This window comes from Elephas maximus, chromosome 3 (assembly GCF_024166365.1).
Source record: "Elephas maximus indicus isolate mEleMax1 chromosome 3, mEleMax1 primary haplotype, whole genome shotgun sequence".
NCBI classification, from domain to species: Eukaryota; Metazoa; Chordata; class Mammalia; order Proboscidea; family Elephantidae; genus Elephas; species Elephas maximus.
Genome location: NC_064821.1, coordinates 147,509,677 through 147,527,712, shown reverse-complemented (window position 1 = coordinate 147,527,712; position 18,036 = coordinate 147,509,677). Strand labels below are relative to the sequence as shown.

General features: G+C 37.8%; 1 protein-coding gene across 1 annotated transcript in view; it reads left to right on the top strand.

Moving 5' to 3' along the window:
- The window catches only part of ABCD3 (ATP binding cassette subfamily D member 3), a 106,047-nt gene that overhangs the window by 71,930 nt on the left and 16,081 nt on the right, over positions 1 to 18,036 (top strand). Inside the window, exons 10-19 of the mRNA XM_049879707.1 lie at positions 3,464 to 3,533; positions 5,731 to 5,800; positions 5,888 to 5,985; positions 6,292 to 6,383; positions 8,227 to 8,318; positions 8,397 to 8,469; positions 8,603 to 8,666; positions 14,771 to 14,848; positions 14,952 to 15,017; positions 15,111 to 15,200. Of these exons, the coding sequence (XP_049735664.1) occupies positions 3,464 to 3,533; positions 5,731 to 5,800; positions 5,888 to 5,985; positions 6,292 to 6,383; positions 8,227 to 8,318; positions 8,397 to 8,469; positions 8,603 to 8,666; positions 14,771 to 14,848; positions 14,952 to 15,017; positions 15,111 to 15,200 (793 nt within the window). The remainder of the gene's footprint in view (positions 1 to 3,463; positions 3,534 to 5,730; positions 5,801 to 5,887; positions 5,986 to 6,291; positions 6,384 to 8,226; positions 8,319 to 8,396; positions 8,470 to 8,602; positions 8,667 to 14,770; positions 14,849 to 14,951; positions 15,018 to 15,110; positions 15,201 to 18,036) is intronic.

The following is an 18,036-nucleotide window of genomic DNA, read 5'->3' as shown; positions in this document are numbered from 1 at the left end:
GTTATTTCTGTAACAGTCTATATTTTTAGTGTGTGTATGTGTTTGCCTTTTTTGAAAATATACATTGCCAAAGATATTAGTTTTCTAAAGTAGTAATCTTCCACATTTCTAACCCTTTTTTTTTGTTTGCTGTGTAGTATCCCTGATTCACCTCTTTATATCTTCTATATTTTTAATTTCTTTTAATTTTGTTTTAAACATAGTCAAAATACAATTCAAATTTACTTACAATATTTCTTCTTCAAAGAAAATGTCTCAATTTATTCATAAATATTTTTATTTTGAAACTGTTTGGAATACTCAGTAATTCAGCCTCATTTTATTTGTCTCTACCTATTTTCCAGATAGTTAAACAATCTAAAACAGGAAGAGAGACTGTGGGCTTCGAATCTAGCCAGGATAGTTTCAAAAAGCTACCTTCTTCATTTATCTATTAGATATCACTTGGCTTTCAGCAAGTTATTCATAGCCTCACTTATTTGTAATACGTAGATAATATAGGGTTATTGTAAGGATTAAATGTGACGTATATATATATATATATATATATATATAAAGCTTCTAGCACAGTTTTTGATATATAACAGGTGCTCAATAAATTTTCTCACCCTCAAATGTCATATTGATCTGCTTACAACCTTAAGTCATTTTGAGGGTTCTAATACTCACTGAGTAAAGAAAACGACTGCTCCATAGATAGTTACAGAGTTACCTAGGAAATTACTCTTTTAACAGTTTCCTCTTCCTGTATTTCCTTGGATTGCTAAAATAGTACCAGTTTTACATGGAGTTTGTGCTTGGGGTGGGGAGGGAGCAGAGGAATAGAGGGATGAGTAGAGAAGTGATTGCCAAGTAAATGATAGTGTCAGGTAGGATGCATTGGACTGCAAGAAACAGAAAACTGACTCAGATGGTTTCAGCAGTAAAGATGCTACTTCATATAAGCACTCTTAAGAGGAAGTGGTTCCAGGTACAGCTGATCAGGCCTCTGGCTTTGTTTTTTGATGTTCTCTTGGCTCTGCCTTTCTCTTTCCCTTGTGTGTTGACTCTCTCCTCAGGCTGACTCTTCTTGTGATCACAAGATGGTAAGAGTAGTTCCAGATCTCAAGACCTCTCGCCACCAAAAAAAAAAAAATCCCAGAAACAAAAGGGACATCTTTCTACTGGTGTCTCTTTAAAAGAGCATAGAAGCCTTTCCCAGAAACCCCACAACAGACTTTACCTCACATCTCATTGGCCAGAATTACCAGTTGCCCATGCCTAAAGCAATCATTATTGGACCAAATAGACCAATGAGAACCCTATTGGTGGGCCTGAGGCCATTCCTGAAGCATTTGAGTGCACAGGAGAGAATAGATAAATTTTAAAAAATTGGGGTTCTCCTAGGAAGAAGAATGTGGGAGAGAACGGATGTTGGATAGGCAAGCATTGATATTCTAGGATGTTCTTGTCCTTTCAGGTTTTAGATGAGGGCTAAAATGACTCAGTTCAGGGGAAGGAGAATCCTCACCTCATCTTCCTCTATGGGATTAGATGTGCAGAGGAGGTAAGAAGAAAGTAGAAACATAATTATAGGTGTCAAACTGTTTCTTAAACTGGAGTTTTCATACCTGAAGGTCTGTATCATTGTACCAAGGAAAATGTGAAACACAGGATAAACATGACGCATCCTGATATAAAGTCAGTTTTACTTGAAGGAGTTGAAGTGGGAGGTACCTTGTTTTTATGATGAAAAATGTGGAGTAGAAAATTTCAGAGTAGAATATAAAATTCACATAAACTTTTAAGGGAAAAAAAACTTTAAAGAAATATTCAGTGTTGAAGGCTATTTCAGCTGTGTCCTCAAGACTCCTAGTGTAAATAATTTACTTTGCTGTAAGAGGTGCTGCGGGAAGGGTTTACATCATACCGATACAGTAGAAAGACTGTAGGCTTTAGAGTCAGATTTGAGATATAATTTCAACTCCTTCACTTGTGTGACCTTTGCACATATACTTAACCACTCTGAATCTTTTTCTTTATCAACAAAATGTACTTTTTTCTAGTCAGGGTTCTTGTGGCTACCAGCAACAGAGACCCACTCAAGCCATCCCAAGAAAAGGGAGGTTGTTGTGTAGATACGGTGGGGTTCCAAGAATAAGAATGACTGCGCATCTAGGCCTCCTGGGAGCTGGCACTGTGAAGCTATCAGGAGTTAGCCTACTTTTCTGTCTGATGTTCAAAGGCTGTATGCCATGGCATCACTACTGTCTTCATCTAGATGTTTTTTTTAATCCTCTCCCTCCTATCTGTGTTTGTACTTCAACTTATAATCTATAATGGCTGTCCCAGTCCTATCTCCATATATATCATGACAACTGGGTCTTATTTCAAATTCCTGTGAATTAGCCTAGCATATCTCTTCCAGCCAGGCTACATGTGACATAGGTTGCTGTCCAGCCTATGGTCAGGTCAGGTGCACACCTCTGTACTCTGATCTGCTGCGCTAGGAGCAGGATCTCGTGTACAGACCATGGCCATTCAGGGGAGGAGGGGACAGAGGCAGAGATTACCCCCCAGGAATCAGGCAGACTGGCCTCATTAAATCTGTCTAACATTCCTATCCAACAGCAATGATGCTAGGATTAAAGGTAGTATATGTAAAGTATCTAACATGGCTCTTAGCACTTAGTGTAGGTGTTTAGTAATGTAGCTCATTTATTGTAGAGTATTTCGTTTAAGTAGGGAGATGCACTTTGAAAAGTTCTTTCCTCCTTCAAATTAACTTTGTTTGACTTAGGAGAGTCTCTTCTGTTAGCCATAATTGTCTCAACAGAGAGAAATTATATCTGTAGAATTTTTTTGAGGAAAATTTATTTCTTTTAAAGTGTGCGTCAGAGATTACAAATAAATACAGTGAGCCTGAGTATAATATCTCAAACTTAAATGTTAGTATAGCATTAATTAAACCAGATAGAAAAATTATTTCCCTTTCTTCCCCATTTCTCTCTAAATTAAAGGGAGGGAACAGTGTAATTTTCTTAGGTGCATTCACATTTTACACTAATTATGTAACATTTTAAGACAGTAGACTCTCTCCTCCCTCTTCTCCCCAACAAAACAGTGTGAGTGTAAGATCTGTTTATAATAATGGACTTTGCAACTGTGTAACTAGTTTGATTTCTAGTCCTAGGACACTCAGCTCACTGATCAAGCCGCCATAATCAAAGAGTAAGATTTCATTGACTCTCCAGAGTACAGACAAATAGGAAATCTGTAATATCAGACTTTATCCAAGTAGAAATGTGTGTTTTGTAGTTCATAAAAAATAATTCAATTTTATGTTTGTAAGGCCTGGCAGTTAAACTCTTAGTCACAAAATGTCCATTTAAAACAAGCATTCTGTCATCAAATACTGCATTGCAATTATTTTTTTGAGCTAAAGTAACATTAAAATTAATTGCTAAATTATTTTCTTTAATAGTGAAGAAATTGCCTTTTACAATGGGAATAAAAGAGAAAAGCAGACAATCTACTCAGTCTTCCGAAAACTGGTAAGATGACATACTTGAGACTCACATATTTACAGAAAGATTTTTGTAGCCTATGTAGACATACATGTTTGTAATACATTTGTTTTTAAATAGTTATAAAGGATTTTTGTGCTGTATTTTTAATTAAAAATACGTGATTAAAAATTATCATATTAATATATTAAGGTATCCAATTATATTAAATAGGTAGATTGATTAAAATAATCTTCAATGTATGTTTAAAGAGATTGCTTAGGAGTCTTAGTTACAAATTTAGTGATTCCCACAAAGAATTTGCTCTTTTAACATTTTCAGTACTACAATGAAGATTACTATTTAGAGCAAAGTTGGCAGACTTTTTCTGTCAGGAACCAGATAGCACACACTCTCGACTTTGCAGCCGGTGCAGTCTCTGTTGCAGGCGCTCAGCTCTGCCATGCGGAAGTAGCCGTGGATACATGCGCATGAATGGGCGTGGCTGTGTGCCGGGAAAACTGCGTTCACAAAACTAGCAGGCTGGATTTAGGTTGTGGACTGTTGTTTGATCCTGGCTTAGCATATAAAAATTGTTTCTTGTGAAAACTATACTTCATTGTTTATTTACTTTCCACTTAGAAAATTTGAATCCAAGTAATTTTATTGATTATTCAGTCAAAAGATATTGTGTGCCAGCTAATGCCAGTGCTTGTTTTAGGTGCTAGTGATAAAAGTGATTAAAAATGACAGACAAAGTCCTGTCTTCAGGAAGCTTACATTTTAGTGGAAGTTTGTGAAATTAAGTACAGATTTTAGATGATTAAAAAAGATATAAAAAGTAGTCATTTTAAATTATTTCAGGAATTAGATTTTTGCCTTGATGATATTTACCATGACTAAACTCTCCAATTTTTAAAGTGCTCACTGATAAATGCATTTAAGATAATTTTCCAGAACAGTGGTGTTTACCAGCTTGTTCTTCACATGGCTTGCTTATTCTCATCTTTTAGGTTTCAGCCCAAATGTTAACACCTCTTTGAGGCCTTGCCTTCTCTGATTAGTCTATCTGGAACACCCTCTGCCAGTTATTCACTGTTAATCAAGCTTCTTTAAAAGCATATATTTCAGTCTACAATTATCTGTTTGTTTACTAGTCTGCTTCTTTCATTGGAATGTAAGCTCCAGGAGCTCAGGGACTTTGTGTGTTCTATTCATTGTTGTATCTCCAACATGGAGCACAGTGCCAGACACGTGGTACTTATTGGATAAACGTTCCAGATACTGTTTTAGATGCAGGGAATAGTAAGAACAAGCTCCCTGGTACTCAAGAAGCCCACATTTTGGTGGAGGACACAACAAATGTGTAAACAACTGGATATTTTATATAATTTCAGGTAGTAATAAATTCTGTGACCAGAAATAAAACAGGATAAAGGAATTGAGTATGACAGGGGCTGCTGTTTTATATAGGATGGTCAAGAGGCCTTGCTTAAAGAGGTGCCATTTAAGCAGAAACCCACCTGACATGAGGGAGTTAGTCACAAAATGCAAACATCTAGAAGAAAGTATTTCTGGCAGAGGGCAGCAACAAGAGGAAAGCTTAAGGCAGAGCCTGTTTTGAAGAGCAGTGTTTGTGTAGCTCAGTGGGAAAGGAGTACAGCAGGAGCAGATGAGATTGGAGTCCGTTGCCAGATCTGGTAGATGGAACATTTGAGAATAAGAAATATTTTTAGACTTGTATTTTTGAGATAACGTAGGCTCAGATTAAAGCTTCAGGCTTAGGCTATTCACTATTAGCACTGGCATTCCGTTCAGATTGGGTGTAACTTAATTCTTAGAGAAAGCATGGACCGGGTACACTGAGCACCAGTCTGGACATTTAGTGCCTTACACAGTTCACTCATCCATCCATTCTTCTTTGGTTGTTGATTCGTTTTGGGATTATGTCTCTGACAGTCTTGTGAATACAGTAGCATTGTACTGCTACATACGCCACATTATTAAAATTCTTTATGTAATTTCTACTCTGTTTGCATAAAAATGGTTTTTATCAAGTCATGGCATGATTGTGTGGCATCTGCTCAGCATTGTGCTCAATGAAATGTGATACACAATATAATCAGAAATTGTAGGCACTCAGTATTTGTTGAATAAATGAATAACACAGTTTGTTTTATCCTTGTAGATTCATTTATTTTAAATACATATAAAGCATACATTCTTTGGTTTTCCTTTCTGCCAGGTGGAGCACCTCCATAATTTCATTTTGTTTCGGTTCTCTATGGGCTTCATTGATAACATAATTGCCAAATGTAAGTATGTTTAAAAGAGATGGTGGGATGAGATTTGTGAAAAAAGTAAAATATTGTTAATGTTGTAAATCTTAACTTTTGTTTCAGACTTTGCCACTGTAGTTGGTTACCTAGTTGTCAGTCGTCCTTTCCTAGATTTGTCTCATCCTCGACATCTCAAGAGTACAAATTCAGAACTTCTGGAGGTAAAATAATTATAGTAATTATGATCATTAACCAAACCAAAAGCCAAACCCGTTGCCATCAAGTCGATTCTGACTCATAGTGACTCTATAGGACAGAGTAGAATGGCCCCATAAGGTTTCCAAGAAGCAGCTGGTGGATTTGAACTGCCGACTTTTTGGTTGGCAGCAAAGCTCTTAACCACTGCACCAGCAGGGATCCAGTGATAATTAGTAAACGGAAATTTCAAAAATAAAAAAAGAAAGTCTTGTACATTGTTCTTAATCTTAGAAATGTAAGTGAAAACTAATTATTTCTTTCTATCGAAGGATTACTACCAAAGTGGAAGAATGCTTTTACGAATGTCTCAAGCTCTGGGTCGAATAGTTTTGGCTGGTCGTGAGATGACTAGATTGGCTGGGTAAGATGAGTAATTATAGAGGATAGTTTTTTAGATGTTATCTTTAATGATGGTGCCCAGTTGAGGTTAAGACAAGGGGGCAAGTGAAGCCCCATTTCCTACTCCAGGAAACTGGTTTTGATAGAAAACTAAGGAAAGATTTTCTCTGACAGTGAACTTTTCATGTTTTCTTAACACAGCTGTTTTGAGTGGCTTTCAAGGTGTTTGTTCCATGGACACTGGTATTTGATAAGTTAGGAAATGCTGAAAAATGACAGTCTTTTCTTAATTCACCGTAAATTAAGGAATAGAATTTTCTCATTGGAACTTTCTTCCCCCACCATAAATTTTTTTCTTAGCATTTTGATACTAAAAAAAAAAAAAAAAAAATTTTTTTTTTGATACTAGCAACCTAGCAAATCAAATAAACAAATATGAAATTGATTTCAATGAAAAAGAAAGTCAGTGATACTTAACTTGTGGAATCTGTGGATACAATTGTAAATATGGTCATATTGTCTGGTAGTAAAATTGTTCTTAGACCATACAATAGAATTAAATATTTCAGTATTTCAAGCTCTAATATAAAGGGTGTCGTATGGTATTAAAAAAGCCATAATGTAAAAAGCACCATAAATTTCAAGTACTCTGTTACCTGAAGAAACTTGATGACCTAAGATCTCTCCCAGACCTGTGAGTCATCTTTATATTTTCTCTTACTTCTTTATTCCTTCCTGGCATTTAAGATCTTCATGGCAATATATACAAAAAAAAACCAAAACCCATTGCCATCGAGTTGATTCCGACTCATAGTGACCCTACAGGACAGAGTAGAACTGCCCCACAGAGTTTCCAAGGAGCGTCTGGTGGGTTCAAACTGCCGACCTTTTGGTTAGCAGCTGTAGCACTTACCCACTGTGCGACCGTAAATTACCATGGGGACCTTCTTTCTGTTGAGGGTGCTCACATTCTTCCTGTCTGCCGTTACTTTAGCTCACGGCATATGGGCTGCTTCTGTTCCTTTAGAAGATTTTCTACCTGTTATTCACAAAAAATCCTTTTTTTCTTCTTTGCTGCAGATTGCTTTCTCTTTGACCATCATCTCATTCTTATACTCAGCAACCTCTTGACATTAGTTTTGATTTCTCTCTATTGCCACAGTGAATTCTAAATCTAAGAACTCTTCATCTTTCCCCCTCTTTAGACCAAGAAAAAGAAGAGTCCTTCAAATTCTTACGTGTTTGCAGAAAAGCAGCATACATTTGGCATACAAGTAATAAATGCCTTCCTTAGATTGGAAGGCCAAAATATACATAGCTCTGTAGATCACTCCAGAAACCCTGGTGGCATAGTGGTTAAAGTGCTATGGCTGCTACCAAAGGTTGGCAGTTCAAATCCACCAGGCGCTCCTTGGAAACCCTATGGGGCAGTTCTACTCTGACCAATAGGTCGCTGTAAGTCGAAATCAGCTCAACGGCAATGGGTTTTTATAGATCATTCCAGCAAGAACTCAGGGTTTATACTCCCTGGGTCTAGGGAGTGCACTCATCCTTTAGTAGTATCCATTAGAAACTTCCTAAAAATCCCACAGCAAACAACATACTTGACATGCCTAAAATGAAGCATCTGTTAGGTAAAGATCCTGTGAAATCTTTCTTTATCCGCATAGTCCTGTTTTTCTACCGGAACATAATGAGCAAAATGTGTGCATACTATTATTAATACTTATCCTTATAAGATTTACTGTAGGTTATTTCATTTAAACTAAAACATGATTTTAGAAACTTCAGTTAGGTTTGTATGAAATTAAAGATATGATACTCTGTGGAGTTTTGATTATGGTCTTCTTTTTTTTAAATTTTAGTTTTACTGCTCGGATTACAGAATTAATGCAAGTACTAAAGGATTTAAATCATGGCAAATATGAACGTACAATGGTCTCGCAAGAGGAAAGGGGTAAATATGAATGTATTAGGCCACAATTTTAAGTCCTCACTGGCCTATATGATGCTTTAATACTTATTTCCATTTAAGGTACTGAAGGACCACAAGTCATTCCCTTGGTACCTGGTGCTGGAGATATCATCAACGCAGATAACATCATAAAGTATGTGCTGAAAAAGTTAAGACTTTTAACAAAAGTTAGCAAACATTTGTCTAACTTTATTACAGCCTTTCTCTTTTATCTTACATTTGCTTAGAGTTTAATGTAAAACTGTTCTCTGTTACTTTCTCTGTAGGTTTGATCATGTTCCTTTAGCAACGCCAAATGGAGACATCTTGATTCGGGACCTTAATTTTGAAGTAAGTTGTTAAATGGTCACATAAAAGCTTTACTTACTTTCAAACTGCAGATCGAAAAACTGTCCAAATACCGAAAATATTTTTAAGGCTTGACTTAGTTTCTGAATCCACAGAATTGCTTTAAGAACTTTAAGAACAAATTGAAACAAATCTATTTTTCTAGTTGACAAGATTTTAAAATTTCAGATACAATTACACCCGCTCCTCACTTATCGACATGGTTAGGTTCCAAAGAATGGGTCATTATGTGAAAATTGGCATGATGAGAAGATGGAGGATGGCCACATCAGATCACAAAAAAAGAAGATGACTACAGCGTTATATAACTGCCATATTAAATCATTACATTGTAACTGTCAAACCACTGAGAATCGTCATCCAGCCAGGCTGAAACATAACCATAACCATCATAGCCAGTGTTACTCTCACCTTGCACCTCGGCATTTGTTACTGCCAACTGTATGTGGTTAATGTGCAAAATAGTCAGATAATGGATTTTTTACACTGTAAATGTGAAAAGTCGGATAACGAGACAGCCGATAAGTGAGGAGAGGGTATATATATAAAAAAAATTTGCACAAAAAAACCATGGAAGATGTAGGTAATTGGAATCTCTAGTTTAGAATGACTTATTTGAACATGGAAATATGTCTGTTTAAAAAAAAAAAAAAACCTTTTAGTATAGTTTTGACTCTACAGGAAGATACCAAAAAAACCAAAACCAAACCCATTGCCATCAAGTGGATTCTGATTCATAGCAACCCTATAGGACAGAGTACAGCTGCCCCATAGGGTTTCCACAGAGCAGCTGGTGGATTCGAAATGCTGACCTTTTGGTTAACAGCCAAGCTCTTAACAATGAATAGTGCATCATTATTATATTTTTTTAAAGTCAAGAAACACAACAGAAGTACAGAAAATGTAAATATCGTTGGTAAATATTAAATGGCTCCAAGTGTCACAAAAGGGTTTTTTTCCCCCCCTCACTTAGCTCTAGTTGCTCCAGTTACTACCGTGGTTCGTTAACAAAGTAGGTAGCTGCCCCAAATGATTTCAGGGATAAAAAAGATCTCAGAACCCCATCACGGTAGATTTTCAGTAGCACCTTTTCTGCTACTAACCAAGGGTAGAAAGGAACATGAGACTTCTCCATTGAAGAGTGCCTCTGTATCTTGGCCCGTCTTCCCACTTTTCCTCACTCCTGTCTTTGCAGAAGCAGAATACATCAAACAATACAGGTGCACAAATAGCTTAAGCATAGCGAGAAGATGCCTGAATGCACAGATATACGGAGTACATAGATCTTGATTATGGTCTGTGGTGTTACTCACTGTGTCATCGGTCATGGCACTAAAGCTATTGCTTTCCTTTTAATTCAAAAGCTCTTCCTTTTAAGTCCCTATGTTTGGATTTAATATATTTAACTTTAGAGTCTCGAAAAGCTTCTTTCTTTTTTGCTCTTATCTTGGTTTCATTTGGAAAGTCTTATTTGAACCCCAGATGCACTCCTGCCTGTTCAGGTTTTTTACTTCATGACTTTATTCCTTACACATTACCATAGATATCTTGTGATTCTTGTTTTGTCTTCTTCTCCACTGGGAGCAGTTTCTCTGATTTCTGTACTTTTGGTCCACTGTTATGAAATCCTCTTTTATCTCTCCTTGACTTAAGTTACCTCTTGCCGTCAAGTTGATTCCGACTCATAGAGACCCTATAGGACAGAATAGAACTGCTCCATAGAGTTGGACACCCTGGTGGTGTACTGGTTAAGTACTACGGCTGCTAACCAAAAGGTCGGCAGTTCGAATCCGCCAGGTGCTCCTTGGAAACTCTATGCGGCAGTTCTACTCTGTCCTATAGGGTCGCTGTGAGTTGGAATCGACTCGACGGCATGGGTTTTTGGTTTTGACTTAAGTTAGCCTTATTTTTCTCTTATTTATTCTGTCTTAACCTATCCTTTTGTTAGTTTGTAATTTCTAATTATTTTCCACCCATTGGGCTCACTTGAAAGTGAGCATTACTTTTTCTGGAAAGATCCATAATAATGGAGTCTTGACCACCAAAAATAAATGTCTACTACTTTGTTCATTTGTCTTTTTTGGTTACATTATATAATAAACTTTTTTGGGATAGTAGATTTTGTACCTTATTCCTTTATAACCTCTCTCACTACAAACATAAGTGTGTCTAGATAGTTTTCTGTGAGGTATGTAGGCTGAATAGACCCTAAGAGATTATAACTTACAGATTATTGATGTAGGAATTAAAATATTACTTTTTAACATACTTATTCAAGGTTTTATGATTTTAGTAAGGCATATCCATAGTGTTTACAGAAGCTAATAACTTTCATAAACAGTACTTTTATTCTTTTACTTAAACCATATTTATGTGTAAAATTTTTTTATAATGATAAATTCATAGGAATTAGGATTTATCAAGGACAGTTACTTCTGGGAGAAGTTTTTTATTGTTAAAAAAGATGGTGGTTAGAGAATTCTTTGCCCCAGTAAAGCTGTTCAGGAGCCCCAGTAATACAGTATTATTAGGAACCTGATTTTCAGTAAAAGTCACCCTTGGCTTTTAGTCTTAATTCAGCCCAGAAGAAAAATTACGGTTTGTAAATCTTTAATATGGAAAAATTGTCATTGGCTCACATGCCTGATGTCCAACAGTGCCAACAGCTATGGAATAAGGAAAATTTAATGCTCAGTCTAAGATATTTGAGCATAAGAGAGTACCTTAGGATTTCAGTCCGTTTATTTATTATTAATGCACGTTATTATAAACTGTGTTTTGGTGGTGCTGTGAATAAGAGCTCAGGCTGCTAACCAAAAAAGTTTAGCAGTTCGAATCCACCCACTGCTCCTTGGAAGCCCTATGGGGCAGCTCTATTCTGTCCTATAGGGTCGCTATGAGTTGGAATTGACTTGTCGGCAATGAGTTTGGTTTATATGTACTTTTGGAGCCCTGGTGGTATGGTGGTTAAGAGCTTGGCAGCTAACCAAATAATGGCAGTTCGAATCCACCAGCTGCTCCTTGGAAACCCTATGGGGCAGTTCTACTCTGTCCTGTAGGGTTGCTATGAGTTGGAAATGACTCGATGGCAACAGATTTTTTTTTTTTTTTTTTTTAAATTATAACAACTAGGGTAGAAGGGTATTGTTGGAGGCAGGACAGTTGATATCAGTGAAAACCACAATGAGAAATTGGGGCAGAAAAAAATGTGTGGCTGACGTTACTCAAATAAAACATACTAGTAGGGAAACATTTAATTAACAGGTCTTTTTTTTTTTTTCTGAACCTTAGGAGCTCCTAAAGGCATCACCGTTATAAACAAAAAAAAAAACCAAAGCCATTGCCGTCAATGGATTTTGACTCGTAGCAGCCTTATAGGACAGAGTAGAACTGCCCCATGGGACTTCCAAGGAGCAGCTGGTGGATTTGAACTGCTGACTTTTTGGTTGGCAGCTGAGTTCCTAACCACTGCACCACCAGGGCTCTGTCACCATTATAGTAGAGCATAATTATTATATATAATAACCTTGCATCATCAAGAATATTTTAAGACTATTCAGTCTATTCAGTTTCTTTGGTTAAGGAGATACAGAATTGTTTAGAAAGAAGTCCAACAAAATGATTCTTTAAAAGAATTTCTCACAAAAAGGTATATAGTTCATTCATCTGGAAAAGTCATTCAGAATAGCTCCTTCTCCAACAATGGTGTGCATAACTTCTGTCATTTTTACTATAGAGCAACTATGTGGTGGGGTTTTTTTTTTTTTTTAATCCAAAAAATTTTTTATTGTGTTTTAAGTGAAAGTTTACACTTCAAGTCAGTCTCTCATACAAAAACTTATATATACCTTGCTATGTACTCCTGGCTGCTCTTCCCCTAATGAAACAGCACACTCCTCCTCTCCACCCTGTATTCCGTGTGTCCATTCAGCCAGCTTATGTCCTCCTCTACCTTCTCATCTCACCTCCAGACAGGAGCTGCCCACATAGTCTCATGTGTCTACTTGAGCCAAAGAAGCTCACTCCTCCCCAGTATCATTTTCTGTCTTATAGTCCAGTCCAATCCGTGTAAGAAGAGATGGCTTCGGGAATAGTTCCAGTCTTGGGCTAACAGGGGTCCAGGGACCATGACCTCTGGGGTCTCTCCAGTGTCAGACCATTAAGTCTGACCTTTTTACGAGAATTTGAGGTCTGCATCCCACTGTTCTCCTTTGGAGGTTCATTCTTAAATAGAATTTTTAGCATCACATTGAAAGGTAATCTTAAGTTTTAAAAAAAAATTTAGAAACCTGAAAAAACTTAATCACAATATATAGCAATGTAAACAGTGTATATGTTTTTAATGATTCTTTCATCCCCAAAGCATTCAATAACTTTAGCTTTGTCACTCTCAGAAGTAATTAGGAATTAATTAATATTATAATGGGATATCTCAAGATGGCTTTTAAAAGTAATTTTACTATTAATAGAACCTGTAAATGATAGGATGACTTTGTTGTTTCCTAGTTTATTTAAATGTTTCCCCTTTTTTACATTTGGTTTATAAAATTTGAGACTCAGCATATTTTGAAACTGCAGAATATTATCAAAGCTTTATTTTGAAAATTTATTGTGTTTCCTCACTTGTGTTGGTTGTAAACTTGGCAGTCCTGTTACGGGTTCATGGCATTGGTGTGCTCTGGCACACTGAGAACCACTGTCCGGGATACCATTTTTACCATATAGAGTACTGTTTTCAGCCATACCATCTCAGCTTGTAAAATAGATGGCTAGATACAAGGTTTGTGTCATGTTTACATGTGGAGTGTAGTCAGAACTTGAAAGCTAGGAGATACTTTAAAAATCATCTACTCCAAACCTTCATTTTACTTATAGACCTAGAGAGGTTACCCAGCTATATAATAATGAAGCTACTGTTCACTGACCTTCTACCATGAACCGTGAGGTATCTGGCATTCTCATTTTACATAATTATGCTATTCCTTCACTCTTCAAGACTACCACTTCATTTCTTTTCCCCTTCTCTCAAACTTCTGGTATCTCCTGCTCCATCTTTACTCTCAACTGATGACCTAGCTTCTTCCTTCATTGAGAAGGTTGAACCAATTAACAGAACTTCAGCAAAGTCCTTCTCCCCATCTATCTTCATCTTTTGTTTTCTTCTGCAATTATTTCTTTGGTGATTCGATCCTGTCTCATGACTTTAAACACCTTCTGTATGCTGATGGGAGCCCTGGTGGTGCCATGGTTGTAACCAAAAGGTTAGGAGTTCAAATCCACCAGCCACTCTTTGGAGTTTGGTTTTGGCTGTTCTACCCTCACCCCTACCCATTACCTATCTGAGCTTGTTTCCTGCTACTCTTGCCTCCTGTCCATTTTCTCCAGCCAGATCAGCCTCTTTTCTGTTTATTTGAACAGGCTAGGCATACTCCTGCATCAGTTCCTTTGCACTGGCTTTTTGAATGGGGGGAAGAGAAGGCTGGAGCAGTATTCCTTCAGATAAACTCCTAATTCACCCATTTACTTCCTTCCAGGTTTTGCCTAGTTGTCTATTTCAGTGAGGCCTACCCTGAAAAAAAAAAAAAATTTTTTTTTTTTGACCACCATAAAAATGCCACTCCCCCACTCAATCACAAGTTTCCTGGAAAACTATCTGTGATATATTAAATAGTAAAAAATTTTATGGAACATTATATAGTATAATTGTTTCTTAAAAAAGACTATATATGTGTTTGTGTAGGTACATCCATTTAATCTTTTTTTTTTTTGATGCTAAAATTTTTTTTAAGGTTTAGCTCTTTGTATTCCAACTGAGATTAAGTTGACATCAATTATGATTTTGAGATGCAATTTACAAAGTTAAAAAGTAATATATCCTCCTTGAAAAAAATATAACTGAGTAAAAATTGAAAGTAAATGGGTAAAATAGCCCCCCCCACCATGCCCCTCTACTACTTCTATTTTGTAACACATTTATTGACAAAATAGAAAGCTTATAATTAGCAGAGAGCTATTTGACTCTACGCAAATGCTCATTGATTGTATTTATTCTACTTCATTAACTCATGAACTAATTTTCATTCCAGGTTCGATCTGGGGCCAACGTTCTAATTTGTGGTCCTAATGGATGTGGGAAGAGTTCACTGTTCCGTGTTCTTGGTGAAGTAAGTACAAATTGGCCTCAAAACTTTGTGGTCTTATTTGCCATTCTGTCTACCACATACTTAAAATTCGCTATGCTCTCCCTTCCCTCTTTTCTTTTTATAGTTATGGCCTCTTTTTGGAGGATGTCTTACTAAACCTGAGAGAGGAAAGTTATTTTATGTTCCTCAGGTAAGACCTTGGTTGAGTCATTTCATAATCTTTGATTTAAGATCTTTTTATTTTTAAATTCACTTCTAAAAACTTTTGCTCTACTACCATCAGAGACCTTACATGACCCTTGGAACACTTCGAGACCAAGTGATATATCCAGATGGAAGAGAAGATCAGAAAAGGAAGGGGATCTCTGACCTGGTAAGGAACTCTTTATATCCTAAGGCTACTGAAAATACATTACTTCAGAGTCTTTGTCTTAATCAGTTAAATGTTTTAAATGTGAGGTAGTTTATCCTAACCTGTAAAACCTTCTAAGGGCTTATCATTAATTACAACTTCCCAAATTGAGGTAAGAGGATAACCGCTTTGCTTAAATATGACGTGTTGAGTATATCAGTTTATCTGTACACTATTGGGAGTCCCTGGGTAGTATAAAAGTTAATGCGCTGCTAACCAAAAGGTTGAAGGTTCAAGCCCATCTATAGGCAACTTGGAAGAAAGATCTGGCAATCTACTTCCAAAAAATCAGCCATCAAAAAACCTATGGAAGGAGGCGGAGCCAAGATGGCGGACTAGGCAGACGCTACCTCGGATCCCTCTTGCAACAAAGACACGGAAAAACAAGTGAATCGATCACATACATAACAATCTATGAACTCTGAACAACAAACACAGATTTAGAGACGGAGAACGAACTAATACGGGGAAGCAGCGATTGTTTTCAGAGCCTGGAGCCAGCGTACCAGTCAGGTACGGCACAAGCACAGAGAGCTGCTCCACCCCCCTGAACTAACCCCGGGAGGGGGACCAGCCAGTTCCGCGGGCGGCGTGGGACTCAGCCGGTAGGAGAAGTCCCCGGGAGGCAGTGACTGGTCTTGGAACGGGGAGAGCAGCGTCCCAGCCGGGGAACTGTCCTGCCGGGATTTGGACGGGACGCAGGTACGGCATAAACACAGAGAGCTGCTCCACCCCGCTGAACTAACCCCGGGAGGGGGACCAGCCGGTTCCGCGGGCGGCGTGGGACGCACCGGTAGGAGAAGTCCCCGGGAGGCAGCGACTGGTATTGGAGCGGGGAGAACAGCGTCCCAGCCAGGACACTCGGTCACGGCACAAGCATGGGGAGCTGCTCCAACCATCTGAACTAACCCTGGGAGGGGGCCCAACCGGTTTACTGAGGGAGCACGGCAACGCGGCTGGAGAGAGGAGAAGTCCGCGGGAGGCAGCGACTGATTTTGGAGTTGCGAGTGCACCGTCCCAGCAGGGGAGCCTTGACGCTGGGCGAGGGGCTGGAAGCGGAGGATCTGACCGTGACTCCAGCAGGCCAGACCCCCCGGGGGAACCTCCACACAGCCAGCACACATAGGCGACGCGCCCCACGGGAATCTCAGATATAATAGTCATTCCAAGCAAGACAAGCAACTCTGGCTATATTCTGAGGTGCTACTCTCCTATCTCTCTGCTCCCTCCCCTACCCTCCCCAGGCGGCTTCATTAACATCCAAATAGCCTGAGCCAGAGGGAGAACTCTGATAGGGATCTGACTGCATTTTTTTTTAGCGGATTTTCTGGAAAAACTAGTTTCCCAGTGATGGCTCAGAGACAACAATCCATATCAAACCACTTAAAGAAGCAGACAATGACAGCTTCTCCAACCCCCCAAACAAAAGAATCGAAATCTTTCCCAAATGAAGATACAATCCTGGAATTATCAGATACAGAATATAAAAAACTAATTTACAGAATGCTTCAAGACATCACAAATGAAATAAGGCAAACTGCAGAACAAGCCAAGGAACACACTGATAAAACTGTTGAAGAACTCAAAAAGATTATTCAAGAACATAGTGGAAAAATTAATAAGTTGCAAGAATCCATAGAGAGACAGCATGTAGAAATCCAAAAGATTAACAATAAAATTACAGAATTAGACAACGCAATAGGAAGTCAGAGGAGCAGACTCGAGCAATTAGAATGCAGACTGGGACATCTGGAGGACCAGGGAATCAACACCAACATAGCTGAAAAAAAATCAGATAAAAGAATTAAAAAAAATGAAGAAACCCTAAGAATCATGTGGGACTCTATCAAGAAGGATAACCTGCAGGTGATTGGAGTCCCAGAACAGGGAGGGGGGACAGAAAACACAGAGAAAATAGTTGAAGAACTCCTGACACAAAACTTCCCTGACATCATGAAAGACGAAAGGATATCTATCCAAGATGCTCATCAAACCCCATTTAAGATTGATCCAAAAAGAAAAACACCAAGACATATTATCATCAAACTCACTAAAACCAAAGATAAACAGAAAATTTTAAAAGCAGCCAGGGAGAAAAGAAAGGTTTCCTTCAAGGGAGAATCAATAAGAATAAGTTCAGACTACTCAGCAGAAACCATGCAGGCAAGAAGGGAATGGGACGACATATACAGAACGCTGAAGGAGAAAAACTGCGAGCCAAGGATCATATATCCAGCAAAACTCTCTCTGAAATATGAAGGCAAAATTAAGATATTTACAGATAAACACAAGTTTAGAGAATTTGCAAAAACCAAACCAAAGCTACAAGAAATACTAAAGGATATTGTTTGGTCAGAGAACCAATAATATCAGATATCAGCACAACACAAGGTCACAGAACAGAACGTCCTGATATCAACTCAAATAGGGAAATCACAAAAACAAACAAATTAAGATTAATTAAAAAAAAAAATACACATAACAGGGAATCATGGAAGTCAATAGGTAAAAGATCACAATAATCAGAAAGAGGGACTAAATACACGAGGCATTGAACCGCCATATGGAGAGTGATACAAGGCGATATAGAGCAATACAAGTTAGGTTTTTACTTAGAAAAATAGGGGTAAATAATAAGGTAACCACAAAAAGGTATAACAACTCTATAACTCAAAATAAAAGCCAAGAAAAACGTAACGACTCAACTAACATAAAGTCAAACACTATGAAAATGAGGATCTCACAATTTACTAAGAAAAACGCCTCAGCACAAAAAAGTATGTGGAAAAATGAAATT